At 40.2% G+C, this 21,298-nt stretch overlaps 1 protein-coding gene across 1 annotated transcript in view; it reads left to right on the top strand.

Moving 5' to 3' along the window:
* The first annotated feature begins 285 nt into the window (after positions 1 to 285).
* The window catches only part of asic4a (acid-sensing (proton-gated) ion channel family member 4a), a 76,145-nt gene continuing 55,132 nt past the window's right edge, over positions 286 to 21,298 (top strand). The window contains exon 1 of the mRNA XM_023402638.2: positions 286 to 1,075. Coding sequence (XP_023258406.1) covers positions 500 to 1,075 — 576 coding nt within the window. The 5' untranslated portion in view covers positions 286 to 499. The remainder of the gene's footprint in view (positions 1,076 to 21,298) is intronic.

Genomic DNA, 21,298 nt, shown 5'->3' with positions numbered 1-21,298 from the left:
AGGAGGGGGGCTGTCTGCGGGAAGCATGTGGATGACCGGGGGAATTTGTGACTCGCGCCAGTGAGGAGGAAATAATCACAATGTTACCTTCTCATGAATTATTAAGTACCCTGTGCCTATTTTAGCCCGACTCAAAATGCTGCATTTTCATCTGTGGGTCTGAGGCAGTGGGGAAGGGTGGGTTTTTTTGACAGCTGTATTACTGCTGATAAGCGAGACTGTGTGAGCTGATCAAGTAGTGAGACAAGCGTTCAGAGCAGTAGCAGCACAGCAGCAGCAGCGCTCTAGTCACTAGGAGCCGTGGCGGCAGAAGCAGCAGCAGCACTATCAGTCACAGCACAGGCGGCAGCAGCAGCAACAAACTCTCTCCTGTCTTTTTCTCTTCTTTGTGGAGTTGTTTCCTGCTCAGAGGACAAAAGCCAAGGAAGTAGAAGGGAAGTGATCCAGGGCTGATAGCTGCCATCAAAAACAAAACCAAAACGCAGACCTGGCTGCCCCCATGCCTATCGAATTTGTTTGCAAAATCAAATTTGCAGAGGAGGATGAGAAGCAGAAAAGCAAGCAGGATGGGGACAAGGAGAGCCTGATCGAGGAGAGCTGCACGCCTCCGGCCAAGGACTTGGCTGGGTTTGCTAACTCCTGCTCCCTTCATGGGATTAACCACATCTTTGTCTCTGGTCGCCTGGGCATCCGGCAGACTCTCTGGGCACTTGCCTTTTTGACTTCACTGGCGCTATTTCTGTACCAAGCAGCTAAGTGTGCCATCTCTTACCTGGAGCACCCTCATGTCACAGCCCTGAATGAGGAGGCGACCCCCGAGATGGTTTTCCCCGCTGTGACCATCTGCAACATCAACCGCTTTCGCTTCTCTGCGCTCACCGATGCCGACATCTACCACCTGGCTAACTTGACAGGTCTGCCCCCCAAAAACAGGGATGGGCACAAACCTACAGATTTAATGTATCCTGCCCCTGACATGCAGGACATCTTCAACAGGACAGGACATCAGTTAGAAGAGATGCTCATGAGCTGCAATTTCAGTGGACAGAACTGCTCAGTAGAGGACTTCTCTGTGGTGAGTGGAAAAGTTTCTCAAAGTTCTGCCTTCACCTGACTCTTATCATATTATATTCTATCATCATGATTTATTGGCTTCATCAAAACTTTTTTCACATTTTAAACAATATGAGGAATTATACGTGCATAACTTTACAATGATTGTCTTGTTCATACAAAACTACCAAAGTAAAATGAACATTTTAGGGCAAGAGGAATTGAAATTCTCTTTGTGCTTGTACTCTTCTCTGGGGGCCATGTGGTTCCCACGATACATTTCTGCATGCAAGATTCATGGATTTGGCTCAGTCATTGAGCTGTTTCTCCTCTCACTAAGTTCTAAGCAGCAACAGTGTTTCTCTCCAGCCGAGTGTTTCAGCTTGTACCAGAATCTATTATGTCAAAGAACAAAGGCTGCTCCCGCGGAAGAAAAACAGAGAGCTGTCGTATGTGGTTGTATACTTTTCCAAGGCAAACTGTGCTTTAATGCTGCCTCCAACTCCAGTAGCTGTGAGTGCATGGCAACAAAATTGTCATCGAAAATAGCCGAGTCTCTTGTTCCTCTCTTTCCCATCTCTCCCTGTCGCTCCCCCTCTCTCTTTCTGACATTGCAGAGCAGCTGCTTCTCTCTCTCTCTCTCTCTCTCTCTCTCTCTCTCTCTCTGAGCTCTTGTACCTTTCAGGAGGGAAGGAGTAATGCTTCTTCTACGTTGTATTTCAATCTTGCTGCTGTTAAGATTAAATATTTAAAGACAGACATACATGATTTTTGCATTAGCCAGATTGACTAAAAGGAATGAAACAATTTCCATGAGAGGGAAAGTGTGTGTGTGTGTGTGTGTGTGTGCGTGTGCGTGTGCGTGCGCGCGCACGCACGTGTGTGTGTGCGCGTGTGTGTCAGCGTGTGCATGTGTGTGAAAGAAAAAGGGGGGGGGGGGTCAAGTGAAAGAGGGAGAGTTTGTGCCTGTGTTCTGTGCACTATTTATTAAAGGCACTGTCCTTGCAGGAGATGGATTTCCCCATCTCTTTTGCAGGAATAGGAATATGCAATTGCTTTAGTGATGATAAAGTGCGGGTGTCAAGTCTTAATAGGGTATGTTGAACATTGATATGCTCACCTTCCTGAGACCTAAAGATTCTGTCTTTTCATGAGGATGGCACTACATTACCTCTGATGTGCCAAATTACACCAAAGAAATAATGGCACTTCACTGCTTCTCGTTTGGTTTCTCTAACTGTGCGCCAAGGTATTTATTTTTTCTTTGCTGGTTTTTAAGGCAGCTTCTCACATGGAGACATAAAATTACCTGTGACATGAGAATGAAATTTTTCTCAGTTGTATCAGGCAAAAGAAAATGTCATGCTCCTCAGGGGAGCTGAAAAGTTTGACGAAATTCAGTCTGAAGCAACAACATGGCTCTAAAAGTTTATAATGTGCTTCTAGCACGTTTGACGGCAATGTCCTCTGACACTTTGACACTCAGTCCTCCCTGAGTACATTAATTAGCAGATAATTCTGACATCCAGGAAATGTCTGTCCTGTGTCAGTCAATGAAACGTCCCGTGGCTCTCTCCGGACACGGGGTGACTTCATCACAGATTAAGACACTGTTGAAAGTTCCCTAAGCTGCTGTTTCTTCTCTGTCGGCTATGTGATCTGCATTTTCAGGGGCTGTCAGTTAGATTTGTTACAGGCTACTTGCTGCCTCCACGCATGACAAATCACTTACTTTGAGTCCTGGTGGGGATCACAACTGGGAGTGAACAGAGAGAAAGGGAGGAAGGGCTGGGAGTTGTGGGAACAGGCAGGAGTAAAAATGAAACTCAGTTACACGCACCTCTGTTCGTGTTTATGTAAGTGTGTGTTTTATAACTCCAAATCGAACATCATTTGTTGCAGCAAGGAAGCCATTATCAGAGGTGATGTGCTATTAATCACATGCAAGCATGTACAAACCCACATACACTCACATCTAAAAGTCTCCTGCACACATCGGTCATTATTCTGCCTTGCATAGGTCCCTCCTTCAGGATCGGCTTCTTCTAATGTATTTTCTTTGGATTGATCATTCTGGGAGCTCCAGATGTTTTATTTTGGTAATAGCTATGTGAATGTGGGGCTCTTGGGAAAATTGCATGATGAAATATAATTGCGATATTATACACATTATAGATTTTCTGTAAACAGACCATGTTCTCTGTAATACACCTCGGGTTTGCGTTTTGCTGTATTCTCCTCTTAATTAATTGCTTATAATTTAATTAATCGTTGCATTTGAATGATGTTGTTTTAGTGAAAACTGTGTCTCAAATGTGTGTTTTAAATACCTAAATGTCTCTCTCTATTAATATATATATATATATATATATATATATATATATACACACACATTTACTTCAATTTTAAGTTATTAGTTTATTCATTCTATATATTCACTCACTGTTTAAAAGACTTAAATAAATACACATCTCAAGGCCAAGACAAAATTGTCTGGCTGCTCTAATTTATGACAGGAAAATACATAACCACGTAGCAGTGAATTTGTTTTCCTCTTTCCAGCATCGTCGGCCGGCGTGATTATTTGACGTAGGTAATAAGGCCATTCTTTATAATTAAAGATTACATTATTGACTTGGATTAATCACAGAAGATAAAGCTGATTCAACAAGCCATGAATAAATAGATTAATATTTTTCTCCCAGTCTAACTCTGAATAATTGTTCATCTATTGTGTGGTGCTGTCGCAGAGATGAGCAGTGAGCCCTTTGGCTTTTTTTAAACAGAGCTCTGAATTGGTTTGCTCTAACTCTCAGCTGTGTTTGCTGCTGCATTATCAGATTTTGCTCTCAGCAAGGACAGATCCCTTTTGCATATATTCATGGAGATAACTAAACAGCTATAGGGTGGCATGTGAGGTGATCTATAAAAACCTGGGTTAACGGGGACAACACAGAGGGGCTCTCCGCCTGCAGTCTGTCATTATACTGACTGAAGCGCCTATTGTGTGTTTTTATAGATAATTGAATGTTTAATAGTATAAGCCACAGATGATCATCACACTGCTTCCCTGTCTTTCATGGTGGGATGGAATCTAAAACCACATTAATGTAAATCAATACTAAAAGACATACCACAAAAGAGACATTACTGTGAGTTGATCTCAATAAATCTATTGTCCTTGTGTGGCTCATGAGGTAAAAAAAATAATCGGTGAGCAATGGAAAAATATTGCAATAACACAGAGATGAGTCACCAAAACTATCTACATAAAACTATAACATGTCCAGTGCAGCTCTGTTCTACTGGGAAACAAGTTTTACATTTTGCTGGCATGTTGAAGCATACACAAGGGCATAAGGTGCAAGGTCACACCATTAGTCAGTCCGTTACGCAGTCCTGCTGTGGTGTGTAAGATGTAGTTTTCAAGCCGATGCACCTGCAAGAAGTGAGTGCGGTCTTCCCTGTTACAACAAGAAATACAGCCCCTACCTCTGCTGTTGTATGTGAGTCCTGTGAACTCCCCAGCACATGCTTTCATACGCAGTTTTATATATATATCGGTGTGTGTGTGTGTGTGCGTGCGTGCGTGCGTGTGTTTGTTTGTGTGTGTGTGCGCACGTGCATGTGGTGTACATGTGCAGATGAGTGTGAGAGTGACATCCACTTCCCCAGTGAGTCAAAGCCTGCACATCCCTTAACACTGCACCCACCCACTCACACGCACACTAACACACACGCCTCACCCAGCCAGCTGCCTTCCCCCTGGTGGAGAGCAAGGAGTGTGGGAGCGTGAAAGTGACTTGCTATCTGGACTGGCTTCGTCTCCAACAGCCTGTCAATTAGCCGTCTACAGTTCCACTGCTGTGGGTGTCCCTGCAGCTTAGCATGCTGTCTGATATCTGATCCACACACCCAACCCTAGAGACCAGTGCTGAGCCTTATTAAACCCCCCACGCCCCATAAACAAACAAATACTCGCTGTTTTTTCTTTTGACCCATCTTGCAAAATGCAAAAGAAATAAGTTAACTAACCGATCCCATATCTTGCCTTCACAATGAAGGCTAAAGGAGGACTGTTGCTTTCACAACCCACTTCCGTCCCGCTCCACTCCTTCCCCAGCTTCTCCTCCTCCTCCAGCGTATCAGAGGAAGATGAATTACAGTGCAATTGGTCGGCTGCTCCTCCCGATATGCATCACCACTGTCTAATCAGATGAAACCCACCTGTGACCAGCCACTGGATAACACCAATATGCAAACAGTTTATATTTGTGAAGATTTACCTTTTCTATCCCTCCCTGAGCCAGTTTTAAAACCTCTCACTGTGCCACGGTTTGGAGCGCTGGTTTTGATGAGGAGAATCTGTGGCTAAGGGATGGCTTTTAACTCGACGATAAAGGCTTCCGATGTTGTGGTACAGCTAAACCCCCTCCTCTAACCCCTGGGAGTCTTTTACTCACACAGACATTTGTCTCTTTCTGACAAGTCATACACCGAGCTGTTGGTAGTGTTAATGTGGCTTCACACACACACACACACACACACACACACACACACACACACACACACAAGCATGTCTCTCCATACAAACACACACAGGTTTCATCACAGATTGAGAGAGCTGGCTTGCAAGATTGATCATGACTCCTGACTGGGTGCCCCTCCCTCTCAGGAGGATCAATACATCCTTCAGTCAGATTGCTTCCCTGCCCTTCCTACTCCAAGTCTGGTGTGACTAATTATCCTGTGCCTGTGTTTTGGGCCCAGTCTCAGCTGCATTTGTTAATGCCGCCAGAGTTGCTAAAGAATTTGATCTTTAGAACAAGATATCTGTTTGTTTTAGCGTATATATCCAGCCCAGATCAATCAATATACACTGTCTACCTTTTCCCTAAAGGGCGCTGAAATTATCGAGCAATTCGAGATGACTCACAGCTTGAACTGCAAGGGGATGGGGAGAAATGAGCATTTTTATAAGGTGAAATAAAATTTAAAGACGGAACCAAAAGTCAAAATATAGGTTTTTCATAAGACGTTGATCAATGTGTTGTAATGTGAAGAAAGGTTTATGTTACCAAAAACATCTCTGTCTGAATTAGGATCCACCTTATAAAGAGCAAAAGGGAATTGATGGAGATTGCACCCTTAGGCCTGATTAGATTACTCAGAAATTTAAAAAAAAAACTCAAAGTTGAATTAGTTCTTACAAATGAAAAGCGTGTGTCTACATGTTGCAGGATTATGGAGGTAATAGCCTGTTTAAGTAGCTTTTTTTTTTTCTTTTTTTTTTTTTACTTTGCTCGATTTCCAAGTTGCAAACATTTTCCTCATCAACAGTACTAATTAAGTATTGTGGCATTTTCAAGTTGGGTCTCTCCGTGTTTGAAAGGTTTGGGTTGCAGCTGCTCTGCTTCAGTGACCCCATCAAACGAATACATCTCATCCCAGCTAAAGCCACTACCCACAATACCGGTGTCACTCCCCAGGATTCTTTTAAAAGGACTCATTAACCAGTGGATTTAGGAGAAGACTTTGATCTCTGTTTGAGTAAAACTAATGAATGATTTTAGTAGTGAGTGTGCATATTTCTTAAAAATATAGTTGACTCAAACTTCATCCTGCTCAATTAAGTACTCCTGCACTCCTGCACCTCCATCATAATAAGGCTTTTTTTTCTTGCAGTTTACAGTGATGATGAACAGCGTCTACCTTGCGGATAACTATGATTATGAAAGCCTTTGGCCAAGAACACTTTAAATGCACACTTTTCTTCTTAGCTGCCAATGTGAGCTTTTTATTTTGTCATCTTTCCCAGTCTCTGAATACATTAGTGGAAATTCCTCTGAAAAATTAACCAAGCTTGCTTTTAGGCCAGCGCCACATAATGGGTTCGTGCTTCTTCATTCCTCTCGCTCGTAGGGTTTAATTACTTTGAGAGAGATAGCACATGCAGGAGGTGGACAAAAAAATAGAGACACCTTACAATGTAATTCAGTTCTACACAGCAGTTTAAAGTTCATATTAATCCAATTTGTTTACTAAAATAAAAACAGCAGTTTTTAGTATTTTCAAAATTATGATGAGAACTGAAATGCTACAGTGGTAAAATCAAGTGATACAAAGAAAAGTCCTTGTTTTCCTCTCTGTTTATAATTTTTTATTGAAATATCAATGTCCAACTGCACAGACGTAACTCACAGAAGGAGTGTACATTTGAAATCATGGACTTGCGCCACAAATTGAGAAGTTTCAAATGAAAGAGCAATGTGTGGGATCATTTTGATTACAGACCAGAAAGCATCAAACTTACTAAAAGTGCGTCATGCAGCCGTCTGTGAATTTGAACTAAGAGGGAATACCAAAATTAATCTCAGGACATACCCCAACTGCTGGAATTAAGGTGTTTGAGAGAAAAGGATTATAATGCCCAGTGGAGTGCTGGTTTACTGTTACTTCCAAACTGATATAAAATAAAGACAAATACATTTCTAAATAAGACTTAATTGAAATAGGCCAGAGAAACTAGAAATGGTGAAAAGACTGTCAGAGACGTGTTAAATCACCTCTGAGGATATTTCTGAGGCCGTAGTCACATTAAGAACACATTCCCACTCCCATTGTGTGCACGCCCTGTATATCTGGTATTTTAAATAGATTTGAAAGAAATGTAGAAATCATGGCCAGTGTGATTTGGATGAAAATGTCAGTCAGCTACAATTCAGGCGATGGAAATAGCATACAGCACAAATGTCATAGTGAATATTTACCCCTGGCATAGTCCTAACACGAGGGCCTCGTCTGTCTGCTTGGCCAGACACTTAGCCTTTATTCTGCATTATGTCTAATGTCACACACTTGGCCATGGTCCTTTCTGGTTTTTTGAGTTTGTAACCACACATATCTCAGCTAATGTTGTCAAACATGCTTTTTAGTTCTTTTCCCTCTCTGGGCACATTACTGTTGACTGCAGTGAATGCAAACTAGGTTTGAACTATGGTACAGAAACACTAAGGTATCATGACAGGTGTGATATTTTGTCTGAATGTATATGGCTCTGTGAAGTAAACCACCTGAACAGGCCTTCCTTATGACGATGGTTGGCATACCTTGTAGCTTCCTCTCGGGAGATGCATGCAGTGATTTGTCAAATAGCTTTGAGGTTGGGTCAGCAGCAAATGCACAAAATACCTTTTCTTCTCCTGTGTAATGTTCATACCGACTGAAAATCCCTGATATTCTATATTACTTAATAATGTACACCAAGCTTATTGAACAACACGCTATGTTAGAAAATGCTGAATAATTCAGGGTAATGCCTTCCCTGTGTCAGTAGCTCCTACTGACCGTCTTTAGGGCACTTGTGCAGGGATCCTGGTTATGTCTTTATACTGTTTTGTAAAGCTTTGTTGAACCAATGGTGGATTAAAAATTTCCATCAAAATTTAATTCAGGCCGCCTTTCTACTATTGCTGTTCACAAGCCACTGCACTGTTGCAGATAATGCTAAGCATCACTATGACCTACTTCAATCACAATATGACCAACAGAATCAGAAGGATTTATCCTGACCAAGGTTCATATAGATTTGAATGGGCTGAATTTTCTATAAACTAAATTACAGATCTGTACATGTGGTCTACATAGCATTACGCTCATTACCTTTAAAGGTGATGAAACAAATATATCTGTGCTTAAAACAGCATAAAAACAGCAAAAAAAAAAAAAGACAGCCCAATCACTTCTTTATCAAAGTTATACATCGTCCTTGACAAAATGGCAAATTTCTGACTACCCTGTAGCCACAGAAATCAGTGGTCGGTAGCTTCAATTTCCATTTGTTACAATATGTGAAGATTAGGGATGCCGCGATTTTTTGCCGCCGATACCGATCATCTTTGAGTGAGAATGATCGATCCACGGTCGATAACGATCATATTTGAAATGCATTGCAGATGGCATACGTTGTATGAGTCTCACACACTTTGTAAAAGTTTCACACAGCCAACATGTTGTTTTGTTTTGGTGGCCTGTCGACACATTGAACAAGGTGGCAGCCGGGACACCAGAGTATTAACTATCGGTGATTGGTTTTAATGTGATCGTTGACTTGGAGCATTAACGCCGATCTACCGATCACATATTTTTATATCAATCGATCTAGCATCCTTAGTGAAGATACCTAATTACTTAAGTTATGATTGCGATGCCAATTCGAAAATGACGGTCTTTCAAATTGCATTTTTGATACAAAAACAATCAGTCTTTCATCCCATTCTCCTCTGTCTCTCTTCTCTCTCTACTGTGTGTCTTAAGGACTTTTTCTCAAATCACAAACTGATACACACCTGAAATACAGAGCAATGTCTACACATACACATTACATACACAATACTCTACATGCATACCTTCACTGCACTATACCTTTTTATTCTCAACATACAACAACCTCCCATTCACCAGCTTTTGGCTTCCTCGCGGAGACACATTAAGTTCACGAATTGTTTGGATAACATGTGGACAGTAAATCTTTCACCTGACGATGGCAGCTTTGTCGCCAGGCTCTGTCCACGCTGACAAAACACTTGACCTTCAGGTGGAGCGAAATGTCATCTGATTTAGCACACCCAGTTCGAATTGCCACCGCTTATTTTGTCATCCAAGCATTTCATGTTGGTTAGGAAGTGTCAGAGCAAACGCATTACAGCGTAATGAGCTTGCGTATCGAAGGAGAATCACACACATCAGGATTTCTGATCTCATTTGGACAAAGCATTTACAAAGCTGTTACTGTATATCTGTGTCTCTGCTTCAATGTAATTGTAAGGAATATGAAGATAGATGAATCCATTACATGGTATTCTTTAGCTTTGATACCAATTTGTTGGTGAAATAAATGTGAAACATCTAGGCCTCTTTTGTGCTGCATGCAAAGATACTAGATTACAAATCTCTGAAGTGGCATTTGTGCTGAAAACCTGATTTTTTTCCAAAGTGACAGTGAGGGAAGCCATAGTGTACTGAGCCCTTGAAACATTAAAGATGATGGCTTTATCATTATACATGTATAATGCAATGTTTAATTTATTTTGAGAAACACCACCGTCCGTTGTCATCCCTTTTTTCCTTGATTTATGCTTCTCCTTCGGTTAGCATGGTAGCTTTTTGTCCAGTGGAACATCTGTCAAGCTATATTTACCTACTTTCCTTATGTCCCCTGCTCACGTGATCACCAAGTCACTGTTAGGCATGTTTGTTTAAACAAGCGTGTAACTGTGGTCATGTGCCCCAATGGTGTTGTCAAGATTAATTCTGTGTGTTTCCTAACGCATGCTAATGAGGAAGTTGTGTGCATTTGATTGTCAATAACGTGAAATACGGCCCTGCTCCCTAAATGCTGGCTCCGTTCAATAACCTATTAAAGTTGAATCACAGATAACTTGGCGCACATCAGGAAAGCAATCTGAAATTTGTGCTGACATTGATCCAGCAGGAAGGAGACCTATTGCTCCGATTAACACTGTTGCCCCAGGAGAGGAGTACCTCGGCCATTAATAGCCCACTGTCCTAGATTTTACTTAGACCATATAAAATGCTTTTATTTATGAGACACATAGGGGTAAAGCATCATGGACACAGTAGAATAGCACCAACTTTTTTTTTTTTTTATCTATCTTGGGTAACTGATCACAGTCTGTCTCACTTCCGGGTAATACTTTAGCCGACACTATTTTCAGTCTGTTAATGTAACATAGTTCGCAGAGTGTATTATGCTACAATCATTAGTCTGGCGCGCATAGATACATATAAACTGTGCACTTATGGTAGCAGCCAGTGTTGCATCTTTATGATGTGTGTATGTGCTGACACATTTGCTCTCATTGTCACAGTGTTAGTCTGGAAATTGACCTAAAAACATAAAGCTAACAACTGTGTAGTGTAGAACATTACTGTAAAATAGAGACATTTTGTTGTCATTGTCATATCATCTCTTTTCTTGTTGATGTCTTTTCAAGATCTTGACGCTGTGGCATTTGAGGTGCCTTTAACACCAGACTGAGCATTTGAAGTTAGGCGGTTTGCATTGCTAGTTACAGTTTCTTGCACTTTGAGTGTCAGCTCAGAACCAGCTAATGGGTGTCTTGACTCATTTTAAACAGTTGCACAAGAACATCTGTAAAATGCCATGGACCCTTTCTAAGCGTGCCAATTATTTGAATACGAGATGTCTGCGTGCTGCTGTAGTTTAATGCCAACTCATGGGAGGCTTCTATAATTAGATCCACTCAGAATGTGATTGTCTGATCTTACAACGAAATGAAAAGCATATAACATGCACATGGCTGGAAAAGACAAATAGCTCATCCGTTAAACAACCCCTCAGGAACTTAGGGAGAGAAAATGACGGATCTTTTCAAAATTGTGGTCTCATTCATTTAATTATAAACACTGTGATAAGGGCATCTCCTTAGAATAAATATGACCAGTAATGAGGTATGGCATTGCTGTTTATCCGTGTCCTTGACATTCACTTTGAGAATAAGTAAAAGGGGTAATGGCATCCTTTTAAAGAGATCTTGAAAGTCCACGGAACGGGATAAATGTCACTGGGTTTCACTCACACAAATCACAGTTTTTTCTTCTTCTGTGACCTTCAGTGTATCTACTCTAAAAAGAATTAGCAGGATATTGATAAATAATTGGTATGTATACTATGATGAAAGTGATCCCCAGAGACAGATTGAATATGTTTTCCATAAAAGTATGCCCTTAAACTGCCAATTAATTAGTGCTTTTAGGTAATGGTAAATAATTAATTAGCATGACATTGAGGGACTCCTGGGACAATGTGACAACTGGATACATTAGCAAACTTCAGCATAAGCCAGATAAGCTTGAGTCTGCAGCCCGTGCCACATAAATCCATTGTGTATTTGAATATCAGTGTAATCTAATTGGTGTCATTATATGTCTCTTGGCAAGAGCTTCGCCTAAGGATACCATTTGGCTGCTCCAGTGGAAGCGTACTGTGAACAGATCAATAGATGTAGTGGGCATGATTATGTTATGATTATACACTGCCTTGTAAAGCCCAGAGAAAGGTGATTTGAAGAAAGGTGCCACACCTCTTGGCAGACTTCCTTCAGCTAGAAAAGCTCAGTGGGAAACAGAACGGTCAGTGAGATTGGCTGCAGCCCTGCTTTAGGACCAGCTGGTTCGAGTGCAGAATTAGAGCCTCCCCTCTTGTTTCCACCTGCCATATGCTGCTCAAGTGTTCCAAATCATGCTATTATTTGCTTCATTTCCTCTCTGTCCAACTCAGCTTGCAAGTATGTCAGCTGCTGGCCCCTATAGCATGACATCTAATGATGACTGAAAAGTGTCAGACTTATTCAACCAACACATTCTAGATCATTTGAATAAAAACGCATTTTCACCAGCATACCAGTAAGAGAAAGGTGTCAACATGAATTTTACTCTTCAAATTTCCTTTTAAATAAGACCACAACAGAGCCGGTTTTCATTCGTACGCCTCTGAATAATTGAACTTACCACTCTTAGAATTCAGTTATGATGTAAAAAATAAATCAGAACTGATCCTCACAGAGCTTATGATGATACTCGGAAGAGGTCACCTTTAACCGTGCCTCTTTCTAATGCAGGTTATGCAAGACTATGGCCTGATCTCATCAGACATCGCCTGTGTACTGAGTAGATGCCACTGAATAAATAAAACCCTCACCCTTCCAAACACCAGCGTAAGATTCCAGGATTAGCATCTCATTAGACAGTTCTTGTGCTGGTGATTTGTGGACAAAAGAGTGAGAAATGGAGCAAAAGAGGGACTGTGTTAGGTCCTTTTCCTGTGTGTGGAAGAGATTTAGGTCGGCAGATACTGTGAACGTGTTATGAGGCATCATCACCAGCTCTGTCACACAAGCTGCATCATTACAGAATACTGTGGCAGAGATGTAAGTTGGAGCTACAAACAATTTCACAGAAGCAAAATTCACCCTTGTAAATCTTTAAGATAATTGCTAAAAATTCTTGCACCCAGGAAGACAGTGTAATCTCGAGAATACTTGCAATGAAAAACTTGGTGACAGTCTGCTTCTGAGATAAATTGGCTTCAGCAAAAGTGTCTCCTGCTGGTGGTCAGTCTGTGTTATCTGTGCCATGAACATGCAATTTCCCCTTGATTGTGCTCCCCACGGATAAGTAAACACATTCAGCAGAGCAGTAAACTACAAAAGACAAGAGCCCCAAAAAATAGTGGTAATAATCTGCCTGAAGAGACAAATTCAAACCCTAATTTACAGATATTCTCAAGATTTTAGGTATTCAGATTGCCAGTCTGCAGTAGACATGTGGACCCCTGTTCCTGTCTTCGATTTAAGATAAAACCTGGATGTCAGTTTGTTCTTCCAGCATGGCTCCAAAATACGAAGCAAAAAAACCTTTATATCCACACTGATTTCCTAGATGTCTCTGGGAGATGTACTATACCTGACCAATATGAATGAAATATGAAATGGCTGGATTGCCTGGGCAGCCCGATCTATTCCGCACCACCACCTCAATTTAACCGCACAAACAGCATGTAGCAGAATTGGATGGCAAGGTTAATGTTACAGACTTGCATGGAACAAAGTTTAAAAGGAAGGGTAATATTGGTATGTTACTTTTGTTATTCCCATGAGGATGATGAAACATTGATTTCCATATGTAAGGTGAAATGATAAGCCTAGCATATAGGCGCCCTAAATGGAGGCTGCAGTCTGGATTTCGAATGAAATGGCAGTGCTGTGTTTACCTCTGGCTGTTGATAGTCCTATAATCTCTTTCCAACTCCGAGGACTGTTCCTTGTTAGTGTGCGACACTATCATAAAAATCTTCATGTCACTATGAGCAGTCCAAGAAGTCGTACTGTGAATTTTACTGAAGTTAAAATGCCTCGCCTTGCGTTGTCATCATGACATGTAGGTAGTGTCTGAAATTAACTTTTTAGTTCAATGCCAAGGGCTGTAAACTAAAAAATTACCTGCCAAGAAAACTGCCCCTTATCACCCAAAATATTTTTTTCAGAGAAATATATTACTCCACACATTCTCAGCTTTTTTGGAATAGAATCAGGTATGCAGGTGTTTTAATACTCACTCACATTAATTTGTTTACTCACTTAGTTTGCCATAATCTTTTAATGTGTCAGACCTGCTATGTACAGTAATCACTGTGGAATAGAGGGATGACATTAATTTAATCAACTATCCAGACAGTTGTACTTGATGGTTTACTGAACAGTTGGCATCCAGTTATTTTGAAATGTCGCATGAGTTGATTTCACTGCAGGAAATATTCCCCTCTTCCCACTGAAAGGTTAGAAAAGGTTTTGTCCAGGCACATAGTGAACAGTCTAATAAAGGTTTTTGAAGCTGTTGCAAAAGGGCAAACGCGGCATAGATGTAAGGAAAAAACACAAAAACCAACTGCAGGAGCAATGCCCTATTTGCGCTATGCTGTATCATTTAAAAATGAAAGGGCATAAATACTTTTAATAGTGAACAAATAACAAAACATTGAAACCTTTTACGTCATAAAAACATATGTTGACATTATCTTCATTTTAATAAATTGGTAGCAAAGAGAGAAGTAAAAGGCAGAGAACAGAGCTTTTCTTGGCTAAAGATACAGCTAAACTGTAACCTGCTAAACTTTGATTTTTTGGGTTTTTTTTATTTTTTTACAAGGAAATAGATTTAAACATACATCAGGGCCTAAGACGATGTGAACACCAAATCACCTGCTCTGCCTATAGTAAAGGAGGCAGCAGCTGTGACTTATGTGTTTGGTTCCTTTAATCTGGAACAACAACCAAAAAAAAAGGTTACATTGCTGTGCTTGAGTTGTGACCATTTTGGCGGTCACAGTGACATATTCGAAATCAAGTGAGCCAAATATAAAGCAACACGGACTGACAGGTAGCTCATTCACTGGGCAGTTTTGGTGCCTTGTCGTCCTGCATCATCAGCACCTGAAGGGGGAAATGAAAGCACGGTTTATTTTAGTGAGTGACAGCAAGTCTGTACCACATAATTTTATTTGTTTGGTGTGGTGGGCACCACTGAGCTCACGAAGACATGGTCGGTTATTAATGGCCGCAAATGGACTTCATGCGTCAGGAAGCTGGCAACTTTAACGTAGAAGACTGCAGTTTGCATCCCATGTCATTTCATCATGTTGAGTTTATGGAGTAAATATTATGTAGTTAAGTAGTACAACCAATTACCCTGAACTAAGACTTTAGGCTTTAGTTAATGTAAGCATATACGTTGTTTCAACTAATGAAAACTAAACCTAAATTAGTCGTCTTAAGCTGTTTGCACAACTAATGTTGATGTGTCTGTTTCAGAAATGCATTGTCTTTGACAAAGAGTACAAGGCATTCATGAGGCAAAGTCAGAAGCTAATTGAGCCATATCAGCTGCACTCTAATCCTCCCCTCCCTTTGGTCTTTTCCTCTTACAGCAGTTCTCCTCTATTGTCTTCTATCAGATGTGACAAATGTATGCATCATGTTAATAATGTGAATAATGTATTTAATGAGTAGCCCTAATTAGCCAGTGTATCATCCTGCTACGTTGTCTTTTCACCCAGCACTACCCTGGAATGACCACACAGTTACTGCAGTTGAGATCAGTGTTATTGTCGCCATGATGAGGTTTTGGTAAAGAATTTGAGCATCCTTAAAATTCTCTTTGCAGGAACCCAGTACTTACAGTGTAGTCATGTTTATGGTGGATAGACTCATTAATGAGCAGATCCATCCATGTGTGAAACTGGATATAATTGCCATCTCAGATAGAAATTAAAGAAGTTTCCAACCTCCTACTTGTAACTATGCTACTAAACCACTTTTATCAGCTCATTTTATCAGCTCATTTTACCAGTGATGCGGAGTTCTCCACTTGTTTACGCAGTTAGCATTAGTAAAGATCATTTTAGCTGGGAAATGTATTATTGTATCATGCTTTAAAAGGAAAGAGAAATCATATGATGAAAAAGTGGTGGAGGCACTCTCATCCTCTTCTGAGGCCAGTCATGTAATTTCTTTTTTAGATTCATAGGCACAGAGACAAATTATCAAACAGAGCAGAACTGAACCAAAGAGCTGCAGTGGCTCAGCCAGTGGAAAAACAGAAGTTTAAATGCTACGGCTTTGTATAGACTGAATAATGGAAAGCTACTTAGAACCTTTGTTTTGCTTTGATATAAATGGCAGACAGCATGAGGAGACCAGCAGGGACCAAGTAAGAGAACGGAGGCTTTCTAACATAACTTTTTTTATTACCCGACCGTAACATATCCATCCATTACAGTTTTGAGGCCTGTAATTGTCTTTACATTAAATAAATAAATAAATAATTACCCATTTTGAAGGGATTTCTGTTTCAGATAAAAATTCAGCAACAAAGATGTTTAAAAATGTCATGTCAAAAGAAATTTCACTGTACATGTTTTCTGTATTTGACTTTAATTTATTTGTGCTTTTCTTTTGGAAGACACGTAAAACTTGTGATGTTTTGTCATAAATCAGAAGTGGTACAAATAAAGTTGTAACATTTAATTCATGAGCTCCATTGTGGAAACTAGTGATTTCACTAAAATGAAACATCAATGAAACAGCATCTTCTATATTCGGGTAAGTGACAATGAAAATTGGATATTGGTCAAAATTTATACATTGTGCTTCCTAACAAATTTTGCCAATATTTGCTGTTTGGTGGGAATTATACACTTAATCAATTCCTCAAAATCTTTCAACCACATTAAATCACAGAATTCCCTGTTCATCAGTTTGATCATCAGAAAATGCATATGTTGTACGTATCACTGTAAATGAAGGTACTTGGTTTGCTGTGGGCAATGTAAGATGTGATTCAAATAATCTTTACAACCTCTCTTAACTCCTCCTGTGAAAAATTGATAAGTGTTTCTGGGAACGACTACTCCAACAGTCTCCACATGCTGGAAAGTTAAGATCATTTGATCACCCACCTCAGAGACATCCGCAGCAGTGATTTACTCCCTGTATTTTATTTTATATTTTATCCAGCCGATCATCTATCTCAGCCTGGCACATGGAGCAAGGATTTGCCCTCTGTATTCAGTCTTCCAGATTACAACAGGTTCAGCTGCCTGTCCACCGCCCCCCCATTCAGCTGAAGCCTTTTGTAGGGCCTGTGGGACGTGGCTCGGCGCCGATGATCCTGAGATGTTGCTTGAGGTTTAATCCCCACACTGTGAGAAATGAGGTTCTCCTGCTCTCCCTCTTGCTCCTGCAACTTTGATCAAGCCCTAATGTGATTAGGCAGTGACCCTGACATGACTGGCCCAAGAACTTGCAAAAGAAGCCATGGGAGGGGGAGGGTAGGGAGAGCATCTAATCTGACCAGTAAACTGGGAGAAGAAAGGAATTATTCTGATGGTGTCTTTCCTCCGTTGCCTTGTGGGTAATAAAGGTTTCATGTATTCGTTTTACCCCGGCAAAAAGTGCGATCTATAATGACCTGACATTTCTTTTTTAAAACTAGCCAAGGGGCTCATGATTTGAATGTTAACCAAGGTTCTACTTGACGTAAGGTGCAATCCACAGGGAGCGAGCTTCCTTTGAATTCTACAGGAACTATATTAATGTAAATCTTCCACTGCCTGTATTACTGAGAAAAATAGTTGTGTACACATTCTGTCATCGCAGTGCATCTGCATGAGTAACACTCACAACATATTTCAGTTATTCACATGAGACTAGGCCTTCACTGTACCCCTCACAGATACCTCTTGTTCAGAATCATGCACTGAGCCTGTTTACTGTGTCATGTATTGGACTGCTCCCATATGTGCTGCACATTATTCCTGCCGTCAGCTCGCTGATGATGTGTGGGGTGAAACGTGGTGCTTTAACTTGAGAGGCCAAATGTGTCAAGTCTCGATATATTAACTTCACTCTAATGGACTTTATCAGCCATAGTGCAGAAAGTCATGGAGATTAGAGTGAGAGGGAGTGGATGTTTGATTATTTTTGCTTTCTGTTCAGTTCACCACATCATGCAAGCAGTTGCTTGAGGACACTTAAAATGCCTTTCGGAATCCGTTGAATATGGCTTTATACTTCATTTTTCAGGTACCTGCATTTCGTCTGCTGATACAGAGGCTGGCCACAGCCCAATAATCCTCACTTGTAATGAGTTCACAGTAATTTAAGGCTATGTCTTCTCAGTGTAGCACCACAAGATTTCCTAAACAATATATGATGATTCCAAGGAGTTTGCAAATGAGCATATTCAAGTGCAAAATTGCATGCCATGGAAATTAGAGAAATAGATTTTACATTTACACCATGTTTTTATTTAGCATTTCAGTCCGATACTAGCTTGAAGATGCAGCTATGTATTGTGTATTCCTTGCTTGCTTTGGCAACCCAAAAGGGACAGTGTCAAAGAAGAGACAGAATGTGAAAGATGTCCTGTACAATTGGCAGTGAGATGGAAAAAGATGCTGCACCACAAGGGATCCTTTGCCATTAGTCTAGAATGAGGGAGCTGGTGTAGAATGGAAATGGGCTGATTTACAGACATCATGGTGCTTTGGATCAAGAAAAAATGTATCAGATCACTCTCATTGTTTATTTCAGTCAACATTTTGACCAAACATCAGGAAAGCAAGAAGATACATGATATTGTTTGGCAGACATTTAATATGTGGAAGTGGTTCTAACGAAACCTCGTCATTTACTGACAACACATAACCATTATAACACAGCCAGCACAGTGTGACTCGAACATCAGGGTTTGGATTGGGTCAGTTTAAATCTTAGAATGGTGTTTCTTATGCTTATATACTGACTTATGACAGCAACAAAGTCAACCAATGCAATAACACAATAACAAGTATCTTGTACAACCACTGCATCCTTCCCGTCCATTGAGTTGCAGCAGTCTTAAATTGTCACTTTTTCAAAATAGGGATGTGTAAGCTTCCTAATTAGAGAAAAAACAGCTAAAGATAAATCAATCATCTGTAACCTCTGCATTATATTTGTACTAGCGATATAAAATTCCTGTGAAATCAACTATTTAACAAGTGTTATGTTAAAATGTGTAGAGAGGAAGTTGACAAGCCTCAGTCAGTGGAGATTGAGTAGGAGTGAGACTGAGTAGGAAGTCCAGATTTTTCATTTTGTGGTGAATGAAAAAAAGATCAAAACATCTACACACTTATCTCCATTGCAATGTATTTATATTTAGTGTGAAGGAGATATGTGTGTGGTTTTGGAGAAGTAATTTTTTAAAGAGACTGTCCTTATAGGTTATCTGTGCAATTAGGTTCTTATGACAGATCGTTACGTTTCATTGTTAGGTGACCTCTTGAAGTCACAGACATTATGACTTATTTAAAACCACAGTCCAAAAATAAATCCAACCGAACCATGACCGATCTTTAACCTTACCTGTGTATTAATTGTTACCATGATGATGAAGGTCTGGTAGGCCTGTCACTAGTATGCTCCTATGGGTTGTATCCAAGGAGACTAGTTACCTATGGTCATTTAAGTTGGAGGATTTGTTGAAATAAAACAGGTTTGAATTGGAGCTTGAGCGAGCTTTGTTTACCTACAATCAGCAATTTATTTAAATTGAAAACATGAACGGCACATCAGAGCACAAATTATCCTCAAAAACACAATTTAGTTTTTAGCATTTTGAACTAAACTTTTGAACAAGACACTGCCTGCCTCACTGCATTTGGAGTTGCTCCACATTCAGCAGAGTCATTCGAGGCTGTGCAGGGCTCGACAGGAACATAAACTAACACAGATGCCTGTGTGGTGGCCTTGATAAATCGGGCAATAAATATACCATTTGAGTGAGGTTCATTTATTTGCTTTGCTTATCTTACAATTGTTTTTTCTGATCAGTAAATGTAAGGGCCACGGATTGACTCAATTATAATGACTTTCACCAGTTCAATCTAAGTATCTTTGCTGCTAAGAGCTCATTGTGCTGGAGTGTTTTTTGTAGTGCACTCCCCAGAGTTCACTTGTCAACTGTTTACTGTGTGCAGAGGCTATTCATGTAGCATTTTCTGTATTACTCCTTAATGGAAACAGCTGTACCTCCATTCGATAAACAGAGAAGCAAATGGCACATCTCATACCTACACTTAAGCTTAGATACACAACCTCAGGCTCATCTGCCAGGCATTAAAATCTGATGATGGAAGCATTCTGAACATGAATTTTCCTAAGTGACTATATCCCATAAAATAAATATAGAAAATATATTTAATGTATGAACCCTGGACTGGATGTAATCAGCTTTAATGTTGAATAGGACCTTTGCATAGTATTCTGGCTACTCGTCTGAATCATATTGAAGTTAGTGATAAAGTGATACAAATGAAATATATGAAATGCAAAAACAATTACTAGTAGGTAGGGTAGTTATGTTAAAATGACTTCTCTGACTGATCATAATAGAAGGGTTAACTCTTGGGTTAAACACACTCTTGTTTTGCATGGATGGAAAGATTTCTGCCCCGTGTGTCTCTTTTACAGTCAAAGATGGAAAGGAGAAAGAGGGGGCAGTTATTTTTAAGAGATGGTAGCAGATTACTGTATTAAGTAATAGCATTACTCTCCTTATGTTAATTGAGTTGAGTGCTGGTCAAGTGCTTACATTAAGAAGCACTGGATTCTCATGCAAAAGCCCAGGGTTAGGGGTGTACAGATAGCAATCAGTGGATTACTTTAATACTGATGGAAACTTAAGAGTATGATGATTTTTAGGAAAGTTCTGAAATTATAAAGTTTCCTGTGATTTCGTAACATATATATGAACATTTATTCCCAGTGGATATCAGAGATATATGATATCCTCGGAATGTGTCACGCTGAAAATAAAAATATGTGTATTATGTCTGTGTCTCCAGATTTGACTCAGTTATGACTCAGGAAAGAAATGCGATTCTTGAAGGAAATTGCAGCAATCGGGCGCTAAGTGTTACTGTGGGCCATGAGCTGTGTGTCACAGCCACTGCTGCAGCGCCAGCTGCTGACTGTGTTGATAAGCAAGCCAAATCAATGTGCTAAACTACAAAACTAACTAACTTCCCATAGTTTTCAGAACACCAGCATGCACCTGTTCCTTTCCCCTCACTCAATATCTTCACGTCTCTCCATCCATG

This window comes from Seriola lalandi, unplaced genomic scaffold (genome assembly GCF_002814215.2).
Source record: "Seriola lalandi dorsalis isolate HSWRI2012SDOR001 ecotype SW California unplaced genomic scaffold, Sedor1 jcf7180002053973, whole genome shotgun sequence".
Lineage (NCBI taxonomy): Eukaryota > Metazoa > Chordata > Actinopteri > Carangiformes > Carangidae > Seriola > Seriola lalandi.
Note: the sequence above shows the minus strand (reverse complement) of the source record. Positions and strands in the feature narration are given on the sequence as shown.